This window comes from Molossus molossus, unplaced genomic scaffold, assembly GCF_014108415.1.
Source record: "Molossus molossus isolate mMolMol1 unplaced genomic scaffold, mMolMol1.p scaffold_m16_p_12, whole genome shotgun sequence".
In the NCBI taxonomy this organism is placed as follows: domain Eukaryota; kingdom Metazoa; phylum Chordata; class Mammalia; order Chiroptera; family Molossidae; genus Molossus; species Molossus molossus.
The window spans coordinates 45,500,446-45,518,946 of NW_023425347.1; the positions used below are offsets into that span (position 1 = coordinate 45,500,446).

An 18,501-nucleotide genomic window follows, 5' to 3' on the forward strand; every position below is an offset into this window, starting at 1 on the left:
GAGATCACCTGAGTAGATATTCCAGGTGAATATATAATAAGAAGACCCATTAGGAAAGAATATAAGATTTCAACAGAGGTTGAGAAGAGACATAAAAGAACATTAATATGTGACTTTACAACTAGCTATCTTCTCTCTCTTTACCCTTATTCCACCTAGAGTAATTCATCTACCACACAGGGCAGTAATTTTTCCTAGAATACATCACTTCCAGGAAGACATAAGTAGATTATTTAGGACATCGAGTCATTTAATCACACAAAACAGTGTAACTCCTCCATTCGATTTTCTTTGGAAGTTGTAGACAACAGGTGAAAGTTGGGACAGGAACATATTATAATTTTTGTTTTCCCAGTCTCTTAGCCCTGCTTACATCTCCAATAAGATGCATATACCTATCATTACATTAGAAATTTTTTGTTCAAGCTCAGTATAAAAGTATAGATGAAACTGTCATAAGAAAGAGCGTAATCAGGGTAATTCACATTCATGGTAACTCCTAAAGCTGACAGTAAATGCATAGCAAGAATAATAACACAAGACTAATTGATCTACGTGGATCAAAGGGATAAAATGAATCCATATTTTTACCTACATTGATTTCATATTCTATGCTAGTTGAATTCACAGCTAACTTTGAAATGTCTTTAAAAGGTGTTGTTTTTTTCAATGAATACATTTTAAAATAGTACCAGAGCCTTGACTGAACCCTGGTGTCCCCTAGCAAATTCTAGTGAAGACAGAAGGGTTATTAGCATTTACTATACCATGGACATTTTCATTTAACTTTTTAAAAATAACCCTTACATTTTCAAATAAATATTGCTCTTTCCCTACAAGATGCTACTGTCAGGAAGCCCTATCTTGTGTTAGATAACAGCATCTTTATGTGCTGGTGGATGTCTCCTGTGTTAGCCATTTCTATAAGGAATTGCTAATAGAAGTTCAAACGCACTTCCTGAGATGAGTTTGAATCACGCTATAGGTTTATTTAAACATTACTTGAACATATAATATAATGACAATTTTTATATATGAATTAGTTTCTTATACTTCTGTATAACATATGACATTTTTATTTGCATTATTCTTGGGGTCATTACTTTGTCCTGGGTCATCTTGTATTGTTATTATTATTATTATTATTTTATCCTCACCCGAGAACATTTTTCCATTTTTTGTTCAGATAGAGTGGGAGGAAGAGAGAGAGGAAGAGAGAGAGAGAGAGAGAGAGAGAGAGAGAGAGAGAGAGACATCAACGTGAAAGGGACACATCGAGCGGCTGTTTCCCGCACAACCCAACCAGGGCCGGGGACAAACTGCAACCAAGGTACATGCCCTTAGCAGAGACCGAACCCAGGTCTCTCTGGACCACAGGCCAATGCTCTAACCTTTGAGCCAAACCGGCCAGGGCTCATCTTGTATTATTTAGAATTTTTGTTTATTTTAGTAACTGTTTGGTAAACTCCATAAAGAAATGAAGTACCGTGACCTTGGTTATATTCAGTGTACATTTGTTGAAATAATATTTTGTGTAGGTATTAGTAAAGACCAGGACTAATTTCATAGTTATACACTAATCATATTATGAAGCTTCCACTCTAGTTACATTGCCAGGAACACAATTAAGCTCACAGCCTATCCAATTCTCAGGAATGAGAAGACAGTTTGACAGTGTGGGATGATTAAAATGCTTAATGTTCATTAGCTTTCCTGGATTAAGTTTAGTAAAGGAAAAGGCAGGTAATTTAAAGTTGTATTACGGAGACTATTATTTTATAAAAACCTTAGGAGGGCAATTTGAAAAGGGCATTGATTGCTCAAAACTTAAAATATCCTGGGTATCATTTTGAAACTACAAAGACTAGATAAAAGGATTATAAATATGCTGAAAGTGAGTGGTTACAGACTAGAAAACTGGAAGAATGCAGCAAAACCCAATATGAAGAATTTATTTAATCTAGCGGAAATAGGAAAAGGTGGACAATATAAATGACTCCTAAATCTATAGTGACATCCATTATCATAAATTACCAACATGAGGAATGCTATAATACTAAATGTAATTTTCTTGAGTCATTACATTTCAGAGACAGAGCACAAAAGCGAGTATATAACAATATGTGGTGTAAAATGTGAATAAATTCCCCTACTGAGAAGCAAAGTTATAGCTCCTTGTGAAGCATTTCTAGAAAAAAGTCACTGATGGGCAGTGGTAGCATTGGGGTGGTGGTGGTGTGGTGGTATATGTATACCTCCCAGCAATGGAACGTACTCCCAGAATTTGGGAACCAGCTCTGAATGTGAATTTGGCGAAATTTGCCATCACCAAAAATAACTTGTTTTAAGAGATGGCATCTGCGTGTGTTACTTGCTTAGGCTTAGACTCCCAAAATTCAACCATTCTAGGTTTGGTTTTTCAGAGCTTCAGTGTCAAATCTTGCTTTTCCACATGGAGTTGCATCTCATTTTATAGGAAAATGGACCTTGGGGGTGTCATTGAGTCCAACTTTCTATCTAATTGCATGAAACACTAAACAAGTGGGTGGTCTGATCTATCTGGGAATATATCATGCAAATTCACTCATTCTGAAAATTTCCATTCTAATTTTAGACTCTTTTGAATGCCCTCCTGAGATAAAATCTGAAATGTCATCCATTGGTTCTAGTTCCATCCAGTGGAGTCATAGCATTGAAAACTAATTTGTACCTGCATTAATGCCTTATAAGTGTTTGGGTTTAGCTGTCCCTAGCACATTCTATCAAGCTAGCTAAATGTTTTCAATCCCTGGTGCAAAAGACTTCCAGTTCCCTCGTGATCCAGGTCATTCTTAACCTGGCTCCCTTTCTTTTGAATGAATTCTTATTTGTCTGTGTCTTTAAAGTACTGTGCCTCCCACTGCAATAAAAAATGGACAAAGTATTGGAAGAGCTAATTCAAAAAAGAAGTAATATAAATTGCCAATGAATATGCAAAAAGTTTTAATATCCATAGTCATCGATTTAATGCTAATTAAATCAAGATAACATTATTTTTTAGCACATGTAAAATTGGCAAAGACAAAAAAAAAAAAACTGCAATTTTTGGCAAGGATGTAGGGAAGCAAGCACCACTGCACATTGGTACAGTCAAAGAAAAAAATCAGAGAAATATTTAAAACTTCATGAATAAACCTGTTTATCACGTAGAGAAAAGTGACAATGGAGAAGTGGTTAGTTAGATTATGCCACAACGCAGCTACTGAAAATATTTAAGATAATTAAGTGACATCAAAAAAATGTTTGCAATTTCTTATTAAAGAGGAAAAACAGGTTAAAAATACCCTTATGTATGTCTGATTTTATTAACAGTTATAAACATTTACAGAGTGAATACTGGCCAATGTGATAATGGATATCATACCTTTCTGTCTTTTCAATATTTTTGACAATGAAAATATGCTATGTGTCCATTCAGAAATTGAGTAAAAACAAGTTTTAAAAATACCTCCAGAAGGGATCTGGTTAATCCTGAACTTTGCTGCTTACTGTTAGACTCGTCCACACGTCCTGGGTCACACTGATCTTTTAAATTGCTACGTCTCATATCAGTGTTCTAAAAGCGCCAAATATTTTTCACGAGTGCTGCTGTAAAATCATGTTCCCGTCTTTCTTGAACCTAACTGCCTGGCTTCATATTTGCTCCTGTCAAACCCTATTTGGTTTCATTGAACCCATATGTTGTACAGTTGAACGCCCCCCCTCCCCTGCCCTTTTCTATTGCTTCATAATGAACAGTCCCACACAGCTTTGCATGAACCACGATCTATTTGCATGACATTAATGTCCTCATCCAACATTAATGTCCTTTTATCCATCAAAGATCGTAGAGTATGCCTTTTTTTTTTTTTTTTTGCTAGAGATGAAACCCATTACAATCAGCAGCACCAAAAGATGTGCTGGTTAAGCCATTCTAATTTAAAGTAAAACTGCCACTGAAGATGGAAAATCATTCTAAGTAAATTTCATTGTATGTATTATACGTCTGGGGAAATTTAGGCATGGGGAAGAAAATTATTTTGGAAGATATATAGATTTTTAAGTTATTTCATAAGCACAGAAAAATGTATGCTTGAGAAATGTTACCGATAGACGCAAGAGCTCTTAACAGCGCGTGGTGTGAGCTGCTGCCGGTGTGCACACGCTGTGTGCTTGTGTTGTTCAAGAATTTCAGCCATGGGTTTAGGGACAGTGGAAACCTCAATTTAATCCTGCAAAGCAATTTAAGATACTATCACCAGTTACAACTCTTAGAAAGAAATTAAAACCCATGTAATTAATCAACCAGGTGCTATATTTTCTTGTCCTCAAAAGGACTTTCACATTGACCTGGAGGAAGGTCGGCATGGGTAGATGCCCTTTTCTAATTACTTTGTTTAAGAGTCTCCACGAATCTCTCTGAATGGACAAACTAATAAAATTTATATAATAATACGCAAAACATATTTCCCAAGACAGCAAATAGTTCCTATTAGGTGAGAAAGAATTTATTAAGATAAAAGGATTTCTAGAGATCTTAAAAAAATAATGTCAATCAATAGAAAGTATTAGGAAGGAAAGAAAAAGGTTGAGAGCTGAAGAGAAAGAAAATACAAAGGGTCTTTCTCCATGGAAATTACCTGTGATACTTTGGTGATGGAAAATGATTTTTATTTGGATTTTTTGCTTGAGCAAGTATATAATCTAATGTAAATAAAGAAAGGGAAGGAGTGCAAGAGAGACATTTATAATGTTAAGATATGTGAACCAGCAGTTTCTTTTTTTTTTCACTTTAAAAAATCATGACAGATACTACATAGACATGAAGACCAAAGCAAAGTTGAAAAGGGAGTCTAACCTTTGTGGCATCTTGAAAAGGAAATAGGCAAACACAGTGGGTTGATCAGGTGAGGACAGACTTCTCTTTCTTTAGCCTCAGATCATTAATCATAAAAAGTCACGTTATGTTTACTGTTGGTAGAATTGAGTCCTTTAAAAGTGTTTCTAGAGTACTACTTTCTTTCGTTACTTCCTTGAGTAAGGGAATCATATCTGCTTTTCTTGGCGTAATAGGCTATAGGACAATTATTTTGTTCCCTAGTTTGTTTTGTTTGTGATGTGAGTGCTGACATCCATGTAAAGAAAAAAATCTTGTGTGTGTGAATTATTGTCAACATAATTCACGAAAACAGAATGAGTTTTCAAAGGCTATATGTCATCATGACTAAGAATATTATAACAGAGACCTCCACGTGTTCATTGTCATCAAACCTTGTTTTTTTCTTCCCCACAGACAACATTGCTAATTTCACTGAGGCCGCGTGACTGAACCTGGCCAGTGGATTGTGGGTGGAAGAATGTACACTGCTTTTGACTGCCCACAAAGCCCTCCCACACAGGATCCCCCAGGCTCCATTCCCTGTTAGCAAGCTAAATAGAGAGAACTCCAAGGATGCAGAGGACACAAGCTACATGATGGGAGGAGCCTGCGCCATTGACTCATCTTCAAGGTATGATGGACTCATCTCCAAACCGCTGGTTCACATATCTTAACATTATAAATAATCTCTCTTGCCCTCCTTCTCTTTCTCTAGTCACATTAGATTATATAGTTGCTCAAGCAAAAAATCCAAATATCCCATAAAAATCATTGTCCATCACCAAAATATCACAGGTAATTTCCATGGAGAAAGACCCTTTGTATTTTCTTTCTCTTCAGCTCTCAACCTTTTTCTTTTCTTCCCAATACTTTCTATTGATTGACATTATTTTTTTAAGATCTCCAGAAATCCTTTTATCTTAATGTTAATAAATTTTACATCCTAAAATTCTTTCTCACCTAATAGGCACTATTTGCTGTCTTGGGAAAAGTCCCATTTACGTGGGACTTATGTTTTAGAGAGAAACAAACCTTATTATGTTAAGCTACTGAAATGTCGGAGTTGTTAATTACATACATTATCCTGCCCCAACTAGGTATGTATTCTGGGTCAAATTGCCTGGGTTAAAGTTCTCATTCTATCGCTAGCTGTGCAAATTACTTAACTACTCTGATTCAGTTCCCTTGTATGTGAAATGCAGATAGTAACATTCCCTACTTCAAAGAGTATTTGAGGAGATGGAATGAGGTATACAGCCCTTTATCAAATCTGGCATATAAGTATAATGTAGGATTATTTTATTCCCAAAGAAGATTCTCATTTTAATCCCAGTAGGGGTCTCTTATAGACTTTGGTAAGCTGATTTACAAAATGAAAAGCTGCCCACTTATGATGTTTTACGGAAGGGATGTTGAGTTTTCTAGAACAAAACTAAGGGAGAAAATGAAGACTAGAAGGAGGAAGAAGGGAGGCGATGGAGGAAACAATGAAGGCTTCTCTGTGTTAAGCAGCGTATGTGCTCACTGAGCTTTGCTAACAGGTCTGGGACAGCAAGGAAGTGACTATCCCGCAGCATCAGGTACTTACTATAGACATTTACTCTCATCCTTACCTGCAGTAGTTTCCTGGACGTCTTTCTGCGCTGGATATTGAGTGTACTGAATCTCCTCCCCACTCCGCCCGGTTCCCCTGCTCTGGCTGTGTTTACATCCCCTCAGCTGTCCTGTGAAAGTGAACCAAACTAAAATATACCAGAGCCCTTTGCCAATTAGCAAGTTTATTCTAAGGCATGGGGCCCATACAGAAAGCAATCTGATGCCAGGAGGAATAAAAAAAACAAAAAACCTCACCAAGTGCACAACTCTGCATTTATAGTCTCTTCTATAAATAGAGGAAGATTACAGGTTTTTAAAGTGAATGAGAGACTACAGCAAACATTATGTGAACTCAGAAAAATGAGTGAAGCATAAAATATACTCTATGTAATGGAAATGGGCATTTACTCTATAGCAATGACAACAAAGTTAAACACAAGGAAATTACTACTTTGTAGATTCGGTAACAAGGAACCATGGGATGCCCTGGTTTTGGTCCCTTTGGAGTTTCTTAGACAAAACTGCTCACTTTATAGACAAACATGAATTTAGTAGTTGGCTATGTATTTCATCAAGATCTTCACTTTTATGAAAGTGAGCTTCTATTTGTCTGAAGTATCCAAAGCATGAACAAAAGGAGAAGTATCTATGGAGAACAGGAGCTTTTCACTCCATAAACAAATCGTGCCTATTCTGAAAAGAGAAAAAAGAAAGAGAACTTGAAAAAGAGAAGCAGAATGAGGTTTTCTGCATCATTACAATGCCCAAGGACAGTTCTGATTTGATGCCTTAGCAATTTACATGGAATTTTACTCTAGTGGTTTCTCTGAGGTTCAGCAGAAACAGGCAACAAGACAACATTCCCTTTCTGAGCTGCAGGAGCCGTTTCAGCCGTGGTTTCAAATATTCCTTTTCTAACAGTGTCATATGAGGAGACTGTAAAAAAAAAAAAAACCTTTCAATCTTGCATGGTAATTGAGTCTTGTGGGGCATTTGGGGCTTTGATTTACCTTCTGGAAGGGTATCTGAGCTCAAAGATCATGTGCAGTGCAGAGCTGAGTGTGAAACCAAAGGCTAACATTTGACCCATCAGTGCAGGTGGATTATTTCACTAACGTAGGCAGCTCATGAGGATGAGGATGCTTAGGCTCTGGGGATGATGCCACCATAGGACCTGCCAGTTACACCAGCAGCCTCCATACTCTGCAGCTCTTAGGAATATCAACAGCATCCCCAATAACCAATTAAGAAACTCACTTTGACATTGTTTAACCTAGTCCTCAAATTCCACAAGAACACGACATGGCTTAGAGTTGGCAACAAACGGAGGTAATAGAGACTATTGACCAGTACTGGGAGGCGTTCCTTCAGTTGTGTGAATATTTCTACCCTTCTGTGTGGGGGTTTCTCTGATCACGAGTAGTATCGACACAAACTGGAACCCTTAGTTTCTAGGCATAGACTCTTCCAGTGAAGTCACTTTTGTGTTTTTCCAGCTACTATTCTGTGCTAAAGTAAAAAGAAAAAGTATGTTTTCCAGGCACAAGCAAGTCCCTTCCCCTCTATAGGTCTATTTCCTCAATTTGAAGATTGAGGGGTTGGATTGCCTTTTCTCTAAAGCTCCTTGCAGCTCTAAAAGTCTAGATTACTTCCAGTGCTGGCTCCTTCAGTTATGAGATGGACGTATTCGACTAAAATGATGAAGTCTTGCCTTTAAAAAATGCAGTTAAGGGGAAATCATTCCCCCCCTCACAGCCCTGGGATGGTAAATCATCGGTTGTGCTAAGACATGCAAACACTGGACAACAGACTTCGTTCTCTGCACTTGACATGCCACATTGAACCCTGGATGGGCATGTTTTTTTTTTTTTTAAAGTCATCTGATTCTATTTTTTCTTGCTTATTAAAATTAAACTGAACTAATAATTAACATCCAATTAGCACCACCAGGTGAAGTTCTTTAGTGCTATCTTTTTTTCTAAGGAAATAATGAGTGATTCCCTTCTGACGGTTTTATACTTCTAGAAAGGTCGGCAAAGTCTCCCATATCGGCTGATTTATTCCAAATCCTCAAAGAGCGATCTCCTTATATAATTTTCTTTGTTTCACAATGGTCACAGTTCTGTAGCCATAGAATAAAATGCAAATCTGAGTTTGCTTATGCTAAAGACAGACTTATTTAAGTAGGCGGACGGGTGTTCACCCTGACGCATTGGCTCCTGGTGTGACTTGAGCTGAACTGCGGTCGGCAGAGCCTACAGTACAGATTGCTCTACGTACAGGTCTGATCTGTGGCAACCGTGGCATCTAACTGTGTTCTCAGTCCTAGATTTAGCAGCTTCTGCAGCTCATTCCTTCTGGCCAGCCATGGAATACGATTTTATGTATTCTTAGCCATCAGTACATTCAATTTTGATTTTTGCTGTCTCTGTGGCATCAGGATTCAAAATGTAACCTAACAAATTTTAGATGAAGTCTAAAATATGGTTTCTCTGATTCATTCACATCAGTGAAAAATATAGGATTGCATCTACGCCTTCACACACACACACACACACACACACACACACACGGACTCTGTGCACATACATACAAACATTCCCCGATGTTGGTTTTTCTTTTATAGGTTTGATAAAAATGTAAAACCATATATTCTAAAAAGTTTCTTATTCATATAACCATCATAACAATATAAATCATTACTTCTTATTACTAAGCTAACTTAGAAAGAATGCAAACATTCATTCTAAAACCCTTTTCAAAATTCCTTGTTTTTTTTTTTCCCTAGGATTCTGCAGAATTGAAAATAATGCTTATCATTATTATTTTTTTTAACATTTTTATTTATTGATTGATTGATTTTAGAAAGAGAGGAAGGGAGAGGAAGAGATATAAACATCGTTAAGAGAGAGCATTGATTGGCCGCCTCCTGCATGCCCCCCACTGGGGATTTGGCCCACAACCTGGGCATGTGCCCTGATTGGGAATTGAACCAGTGACCTCTTGGTGCATGGGTCGATGCTCAACCACTGAGCCACACCAGCCAGGCAATGCTTATTAATTTTAGCTTGCATGTTTTTATGCTGATTTCAGCAATTATGGCTAGTTTCCATAGTTCATTTTGTTAAAGCCTTAAATGGTATTGAAATATTTTTATTTTTTACAGATGTTAATTCACTTCTGGGATCCATATACATTAGCTATGAGTGAGTTCAGTTAAATTTCCCAATGTTTTGATGCTGGATGAAATCTCTTTCAGTTGACTAGCTTCTGTGGAACTGACCAGAAACTTGCATGGCCAAGTTCTCTCTTGACTTGCTTCTTAACCATTCTCTTCTCTATCAGTAAATCTCAGCTTTCTCCTCAACATGGGAGAAATTAGATCTTGTTTTCCCCTATAATTAGGAAGCTGAGGGTAAAGAAGAAATGGAAGCAGAGAACATTAAGCATGCAGAGAAAAACAAGCCATATGAGTCTATCAAAATGCTGTTTACACTGGAAGTCGTGTAATGAGGTCTCCAAATTGAGGATAATGTGTTTCTTGTTTCTCACTTTCAGAAAAAAAAGAGAGAGAGAAGAGACAACGACCATACAAAGTGTAGAGCTGGGGTTATTATAGGGAAAAAGGCAAAGGAAGGGAGGAAAAAAAAAGGGGGAGAGGAGGCGATGGAAGGGAAGGGGTTGTGCTCCCTCCAAAAATCCCTAAAAATTATAAAACAGAAAAACGCTGCTTAGTCTACACACACCTGCTGCCATGGAACGGGGGACACGGGGCACTGCGACATTGTCATCCGAGAGAACGACAGGGAGGCAGGAGAGCAAGAACGTTTTCTTAACTTTAGTTAAGTCTAAAACAAATAGAGTTGGACCGCCACTGACCAGAAAACCTAAATAAATTGTCATTCCCTGAAGCATTCTTATAACCAGGGTTCCTTTTTATGTAAAAATGGAACTTCTGTATCACGGTAGGGGAGAGAAACAACCTTATGACAACTTTAACATTTGTATCTGTTTATTTTTCTTGGAGTGGGCATTTCTATCCATCATTAGCTCCAAACAACTAACACACAGAGAACTAAAAGTCACTAAGGAAACAACAAAAGAATAACAACAATAACAGTTTCAACAATGGAAGTGGCACTTGGTCATTTTTATGGATATGAGTACTGGGGTCTCAAAATGCCGAGAGCAGGCAAGAGGCTTTTGCCCGAGATGGCCCCTAACAATGAAAACTAATCATGGGACTTATCCCTGGTAAAGACCAGCAAATTGCTGTTGAGGTGAGCCTAGCTTTTGTCTTTTGAATCATTTGCAAGGATGTTTTTGGCCTCTCAGCCAATCAACCCTCTAATATTTAATGAGCAACAAGTATATTATGAACAGTCATCTCAATCCTAGAACAAGAAACTGTATTTCTCTGATTTCATTCCTTTCTATTGTCCCTGTGTCCTCATCTTCCCCCCACCGCAAATAGAGTCATTAAAAAAAAAAAGAATATATATACACACACACACACACATATCAAAAGAACCTGTTTTCAGTCTATGGCCCAGATCATCCTTGTGATACTTTTTGAATATTTCTGATACAATGTATTGTATTTGGCACTGAAATCAATTGGTGACTAGTCTACATAAATGCTATCCTACACAAATATTAGTAAGGGGGAGCAAAAATCAGAGCAATCAACAGATGACAGATCATCTGCTAAGGAGATGTCAGAATGTGTAGGCCATGGGACCGATGGGGTGGTGAAGGGCATCGATGGCACAGTGTATGTGAAAGGACTCTATATGACAGAGCACTTTGGACATTAAGGTCATTTTCACTATTGTTATTATGGTATAACAACCGATCCACTGTGGGGGAATAAACCCCAGGAAGGCAAAAGTCCTGGTCAGATTTAATTCAAGGAACCATTTCCTCTCCATATTTAATAGTTGGCACTTGGCAATGATCCTGTGATGTATGGAAAGACACACCTTGGGCCAATAAAATAGAAATTTGAATATACAAATATATATTATGAAGTATGGTAGGATACAAACTGATGTAAAAATATGCTTTGCTATCCCTGTGTCATGAGTTTAAAAAGCATACACTTTTGTGTGGTTGAATGTTGAAGCAAAGTTAGTAAAGACTTTTGGTTCTGTCAAATAAATGTGTTCACAGTATATGTTATTACAGTGTTGAAATCTTCCATGTTAAATAGCCATCTGAAATATTTAGGACTTCACCAAAAATAACTAAACATTAACACAGATCATTGCAGTAGCATGTTTAGTCATATTGTTTGTAGTAGTAAGAATAGAGTGGTGAGGATGGAAATTCATCAAGATTTGCTACTTGGCCCATTTTGAATGAAGTGTTTGAGACAGTAAAGTAATCCTATGGGTAGAAAGTACTGTAGGAAGATGGTAAGTCAGAAAGAGATTCCTTTCATGCCCTCAGTCTGACTAGTAACTGTGGTAAAATACTTGTACCCAACTGGCATTTCTTGGGTCCGTGTTTGACACTCAAACATCCTTTAAGATGGGGGAGCTGCTCAAGTTCAAGAGACCACAGAGTCAATAACCTTGCCTCCTGAGGATGAATCCCGTGGCTTTGAAAAGCTACTCACTGTTCAAGAATTTTGGGAAACTATTTGTAGAATAATCTTCTTATTTCTTAGGTCACTGCTGTCATGTTACTTGCCTTCATTGCAATTCCAGTTAAATTATAAAGTGCAATATGTAATGTTGAACCTTCAGAAAGAATGTAATGAGCACAATCACCCTGCATGGAATCCCAAGTTCAAATTACTGGCAGAGTCATTATCTATGTCTGAGAATGTATAGGAGCTCGATCATCACCACTGTTGTCTTTATCATCACCATTCATCATCATAGCATCGTTAGCATCACAGTTGCAGTATATGTTTGTGTCAAGTGTTGTGGCATGAGCAGAAAAACCAACATCAAGACACTGTCCAGTTTGGGTGTGTAAATATTATCCTGTGTTTCTTGGCCCATTTAGCAAACACTTTCTTTTCCGTGATAAACCTGTGGCCTCCGTAAGGGGCATGTTCATGAAGAAAATATTCATCACATTCATCTCTTCCTTGTTCATAGTAATGGTAGGGGACTTTTCTATACCCTTCTGTCCTAGAAAAGAAAAGGAAAAAAAAAAAAAGAGAGAAAGATTAAGATGAGGAATGAAGCAATCATTTACAAGAATCCATTATATACTGAGTGACTGCATTTACTTGCAAACCTATGTCTGACTCTAGTCCGTGAACTCAGTTAAAACTATTATGTATAAAAGCTTTTAGGAAGATGTACCAGGTCCTTAGTGCTTTAATAAATCAAATAAAATTTATATATCGCACCAATTACATTCAAACACATAGCTATCCTTTGGAGGAGGAAATGGTGCCTAATGGGAGCAAACTCTGGAGAGCCCGACATTCTTCCAGAGCTTGAGGAAGCTGTGTGATTTTTCAGAGTAAAGTATTTGGTCCTGCAATATACTGAGTTAGGGTAGAAATATTTGATCATGAAGAGTGTGGCTTAATTACCATTTTGAAAATATGATGAAAACACTCGCTGAATTATATTGTACTACTTGTTGGTAGGAACATATATTTCACTACCTTGATAAAGCATGGAAGGTTTGTTTTATTATCTAATTAGGAACTATCCCACCAGCATGGATACGTGTGGATAAGGACGCCCATTTTAAACAAGGATCTGGCAGATTACACACTTATTTCCAGAAATTCTTGTTAAGCTGTCAGCTTCTCTGAGGCTCCAGGACACTTTGTCCTTCATGATCAAATATAACCATTGAGCAGATAGCCATCTATCAAGTCGTTTAACACAGCAGAAATGACAAACTTGCTTTGCAAATTAAATAACCTCTAAAGTTGTTCTGTGTTTCTAAGCCGCAAGTCCCCGATAGGCCACTGATTAAGGGAAAAAATGTTTCTTCTGACATTTGACATTAGGCGGTGGTAAATATTTTTCTTTTTATCACTCCCAAAAGTCACAACCTGATGCACTGACAATGAAATGTCATGTCAGCAAAGAACACCAAGAAATAATTGTTGCTTTATCTGCTGCTCAGATTTATGGTATTAAAATGAATTGTGATATTTGGACAAGATATCAGAACTGGAGATGCATAAAAATAATTTCCTGTGATCTTACTTGCAGTAGGTGTCGTTTATCATCCCGTAGACGTGAATGCCGTAACAGGCATCCATGGCCAGAATGAAGGTAAACCACCCAGTGCTGAGATAAGAGCCAGACTGCACTCTGTGTGGGGAACAGGAACAACAGACAACACAACACAACACAACACAGACAACACACACAGAGCAACAATAAAGTGTGGTGAGAAACAAGCCACTTTTGTCAAACAACGTAGCACTTGTTATTAGATAAAGGCATCGAGAAATTGGACAACCTGTCAAAGATCCACGCTCATTTTGAATGGTCTCCGAATAATGTGTGGGCAGGCTCTCACTCTCTCTACCTTTCAGCCTAGCAGCTATGTTGTATGGGGGAGAAGCCATATGGCAAATATTTGAAGTCAAATAACCCTGCTCCCTTTGGGCGAAAAATAATTTGTTTGATTTTCCGTAGGACACAAATTAGTGCTGCATATCAGAAGACAGGTTTTCTGCAAGTTGCTTGGAGCCCTGATGGGAACTGAATGATAATAGTGCTATCTGCTGTCCTGGACGTATCACGTTCTCGCAGGCTTGTTGGGTTTCTACGTGTAAATTGGATGCAGTGTAAGTGAATGATTTGGTCTGTGAATGCACCTGAAAGGTTTCCCTTCACTGCTCTCCAGGCATCATGACACAGGCTTTTCTTGTGTAAGACCTGTCTTACCACTCTCTTCAACACATTAAAAAAAATTGTTTTTCTTTATTGATTTGAGAGACAGAGGAAGGGTGAGGGAGAGAGAGATAAAAACATCGATGAGAGAGAACATCGATTGGCCACCTCCTGCATGCCCCCCCACTGGGGATTTGGCCCACAACCTGGGCATGTGCCTTGACCAGGAATCGAACTGGTGACCTCTTGGTGCATGGGTTGACACTCAACCACTGAGCTTTACTGGCCGGGCTCTTCAACACATTTTTATTGAACACCTACTATGTGCCCATCATTGCTGTAGTTGCTGAGGATACAGCAGTTATGGAAACATCTAAAGCTTTTGTCTTCATGGAGACCAGAGGATTAGATTTGGAGATGACTATGTTATAAAAGTTGGCCATGGAGGCATTTTTGATCGTGGCAACAAAGGTCTGAGAAGGGGGTAGAGTTAGGAAATGGGAAGAGGCCATATGGACACTACTGGGAAAGACAAGCTCATGTGTGTAGTCTTTTTTTTTTATCCTCACCCGAGGACATTTTTCGATATTTTTGTTCAGATAGAGTGGAAGGGAGAGAGAGAGAGAGAGAGAGAGAGAGAGAGAGAGAAACATCAACGTCAAAGGGATATATCAAGTGGTTGCCACCCGTACAACCCAACCAGGGCTGGGGACAAACTGCAACCGAGGTACATGCCCTTAGCAGGAACCGAACCCAGGTCTCTCAGGACCGCAGGCTGATGCTCTAACTGCTGAGCCAAACCGGCCAGGGCTGCCTTCACCTTTTCACCCATCCCCCCAACTCCTCTCCTGTCCGACAATCATCTGTTCTCTGTATCTGTAAGTTTGTTTCTCTTTGGTTTGTTCATTTATTTTGTTATTTACATTCCCCATGTAAGCAAAATCAGATATTTGTCTTTCTCTCTTTGACTTATTTCACTTAGTTTAATGCGCACTTCTTTGATCTGTTTAAGTGTGTGTGTGTGTGTGAGATATGGTACCTGGCCAACCTCACTGCTATATCTGTTCCCTGAAAACAGGGGATGGGGCCCTTCATTCTGTGGTGCAAAAGGGTTGCCTGCAGGCCAATGGCCCTGCATTAGCTGCTGGAAAGGGCCACCTGGCCATGGGGGCCCAGTGCCCACTACTAATACTGATCTTGTTCTGTTTCTTCTCTATGTGAGTACAGTGTTGTTTCTGCTAGTGTTTGCGTTGTGTTTTCATCGGAAACTCCGATATCAAGGGGCCGTGCTCAGAAGGGTTGGACTTCTACTCCTGGGGGTAGGTGACAGGTGACACTTGCTCAACAGACAATGAGAGAAAAGTATTTCACAAAAAGGAAATGCTAAGGGCACCATCCCAAATATGTAAGTGTGCTTGGTGTGTTCAAGGAGGAGATGGGAAGAGTAATAACCGAATGGAGAGATGTAGTGCTGATGGGCAGGGGCTGCGGGGTGTTCTGCCAGGTTCCCAACGACTCAAGGGAATGTTTGATGACAGGCGGGATCTCCATTCTTGTCTTTCGCCATGTGACACAATCCACCCCAAACAGAAGAAGGCCGATCTCTCTGTCTCTCCCCGCAAGGGCATTTGGCTCACCCCAGGCTGTTTGGCATCTGTGTAGCACTACTTCCAAAAAGCACCCCTAAATTTCCTACGTCTAGACTTCTTTGCACACTGGAGCACCGCTCGCTCTCCTCTGAGAACACTCTCTCGGTCCAGCAGGCCAGCCAGGAGTTGCTCCCCACGGAAACCCAACACGGCGGATGCGTTTCTCCAGTTCCAAGCCTTCCGCGCACCATGGTTAGGACCCTGAATCCTTTGATTCCTTATTTATTTATTTTTCTAAAAGCAGACACTGCTTAGCATCAAATTACTTACAGCATTCAAGCCTTTCAGGAGCAACACAGACTCAGAGTAGGGGCTGATAATTAGATATTTTAACCTTTATTTTCATGGACGTTGAGTGATTTGCAAGGAGAGATAAACCCAGCTCATATGCATATGTGTATGTATCCATATGTGTATGTATCCATATGTGTATGTATCCATATGTGTATGTATCCATTCCCTCTGCTTACTTGTCACTGGATTTGAAATGCCATGTCAGTACTTTCTTTTCTACCTCCTGGCATGTCTTCTACGTGGAGAGTATTCCAGAAACAGGACCACAGTGGAGGCCATGCACTTTCCCATCTCAGGAATAGTAGCAGCATCATGGGTTAGACCTGAGTGCCCAGTGGGGGGGAGGACGTGCCCAGGGAGGTGAAATACACTCAGGGCAGCTTTGCCCGTGCAGCTCACCTGCAGTCAGTCCTGCGCTGCGGAGTCTGAGGAGCAGCAGTAATGTGGGAACTGCTTAAAGCAAGTCCTTATTTGAAAACTGGGTGACATCAGAAGTGGCAAGAGTCTTGGCAAAAAGCTCTTAAACTCAATCTAGAAATGTTGTCTATGTGCTGAATTTTTTGGGTTATTATCCCTCCTGAAATGTATCCCCCTTTTTTCCCTTCTTGCCTTTCATATGACTTTTTCAACCTTTCCATCCTCTCTATCCTTTTCATTGCCTGGTTGATCAAGAACTAGTAGACATCACTAAAAATGACAACATTTGTTTGTATATGATGGAAAAAAAACAGGTCTCTCTTATTCACCCATTTATTTATTTTTCAACACATATTTATTGGGATCCTATCATGCCCCTGGCTATACTAGAAGCTGGCAGTGAATATATTCTTAAAGAGCTCATGGTCTAGTTGGGAAGGCACACATGTTGACACAATTGATCACGACACAGTGCAACAAAGCACATGCCCATGAGTTTCTTCTGAGTCAGTGCCCAGTGTAAGACGGGTCGGTACCAATGCAGGACAGGGGTTGGTACCCAGTGCAGGATAGGGGTCAGTACCAAGTGCAGGACAGGGGTCGGTGCCCAGTGTAGGACAGGGTACCAGGGGTTGGTACCCAGTGCATGATAGGGGTCGGTACCCAGTGCAGGACAGGGTACCAGGGGTCAGTACCCAATGCAGGACAGGGGTCAGTACCCAGTGTAGTAGAATTGAGAGAGAGGCTCTGGTGTCACATCTCAGCTCTGCCACTACCAGAGTGAGAGGCTTTGGACAGCTTGTTCAGCCTCTTTAGATCCCCTTACTTTCCTTGTTTTAAAAATGAAGTGGCTAAACTAAGCCTATCTTAGGTTTCTTCAGATTTGGAAATCACATGATTCTGTGATTGATTATCACCCTTAACAGTCCATCTGTTTTAACCTTTAAGCATTTTACAGTCCCATGCTCCAAACATGTTGGATATATAATTAACAAAAACATCAGCCAGTCAGATCACATTTAATGCTCACTTGTGTGGTGGGCATGCACTAACTATCTGGGGTGTATATCTGTATATTGCGTTTTTACCTTGTAATGATAGTGGCTATCATAGTTGCGCTTTGGGAGGGAGGAGCTCTCTATTTACCTCCTTCACACTTCTGCTCATGGAAGGTGCTGGAATGGCTGTTCAACACCGACACAAAACTGGACCATAGCATTGAGGGTGAAGCTTATATTGAGTGAGAGATAAAATAAATCTAAATTAGAAAAAAATTGGTTTTATTCTTATGGGGTTATTTTCTAGGAGTTGCTGACTGTCAAGGACTAAGATGACATTGTAGCTCTAGCCAAAGAGATCTTCTGTGTGCACCCTGCTCAGTGTGATCCGCCCCAGATGGTCATTTCTCACAGTGAATTCAGCAGTGATTGTTGGGAGCAGAACCCTCAAAGGGCAAGTTGAGTACAATTGTCAAAGTGGCCCCTCTACATATTTATCTTCTCTTTACCATGGGAAAAGAGGACAAGAAATTTCAGAGTTTAGCATCTGGTCGAAGACCTTTCCATGACACCACAGAATAAGAAAATGTTTACCAGAGTTCGGATGCTTGTTGACGTGTCAGCCTAATCTGACTTGTTCTGTCTCTGGGCAGACAGATCATAATAATTAGCCCAAAGCTCCTCCAGCGAGCTGCGTTCCATTGATTCTGCCTGGGGGTGCACCTACTGCCCAAGTGTCCTGACCTACAAACAGCACTTAATTGGACAGTTTCATTGTCTTTCCCTGGTGCCTCTGATATATTTGGAATGAGAAATTGTGTGAGGTT

At 39.5% G+C, this 18,501-nt stretch overlaps 1 protein-coding gene across 1 annotated transcript in view; it reads right to left on the reverse strand.

The window, feature by feature from the left end:
- Positions 1 to 11,756: 11,756 nt before the first annotated feature.
- The window catches only part of ST6GALNAC3 (ST6 N-acetylgalactosaminide alpha-2,6-sialyltransferase 3), a 280,101-nt gene continuing 273,356 nt past the window's right edge, over positions 11,757 to 18,501 (reverse strand). The window contains exons 4-5 of the mRNA XM_036256782.1: positions 13,681 to 13,788; positions 11,757 to 12,636 (exon numbers count right to left, since the gene is read on the reverse strand). Of these exons, the coding sequence (XP_036112675.1) occupies positions 12,450 to 12,636; positions 13,681 to 13,788 (295 nt within the window). The 3' untranslated portion in view covers positions 11,757 to 12,449. The remainder of the gene's footprint in view (positions 12,637 to 13,680; positions 13,789 to 18,501) is intronic.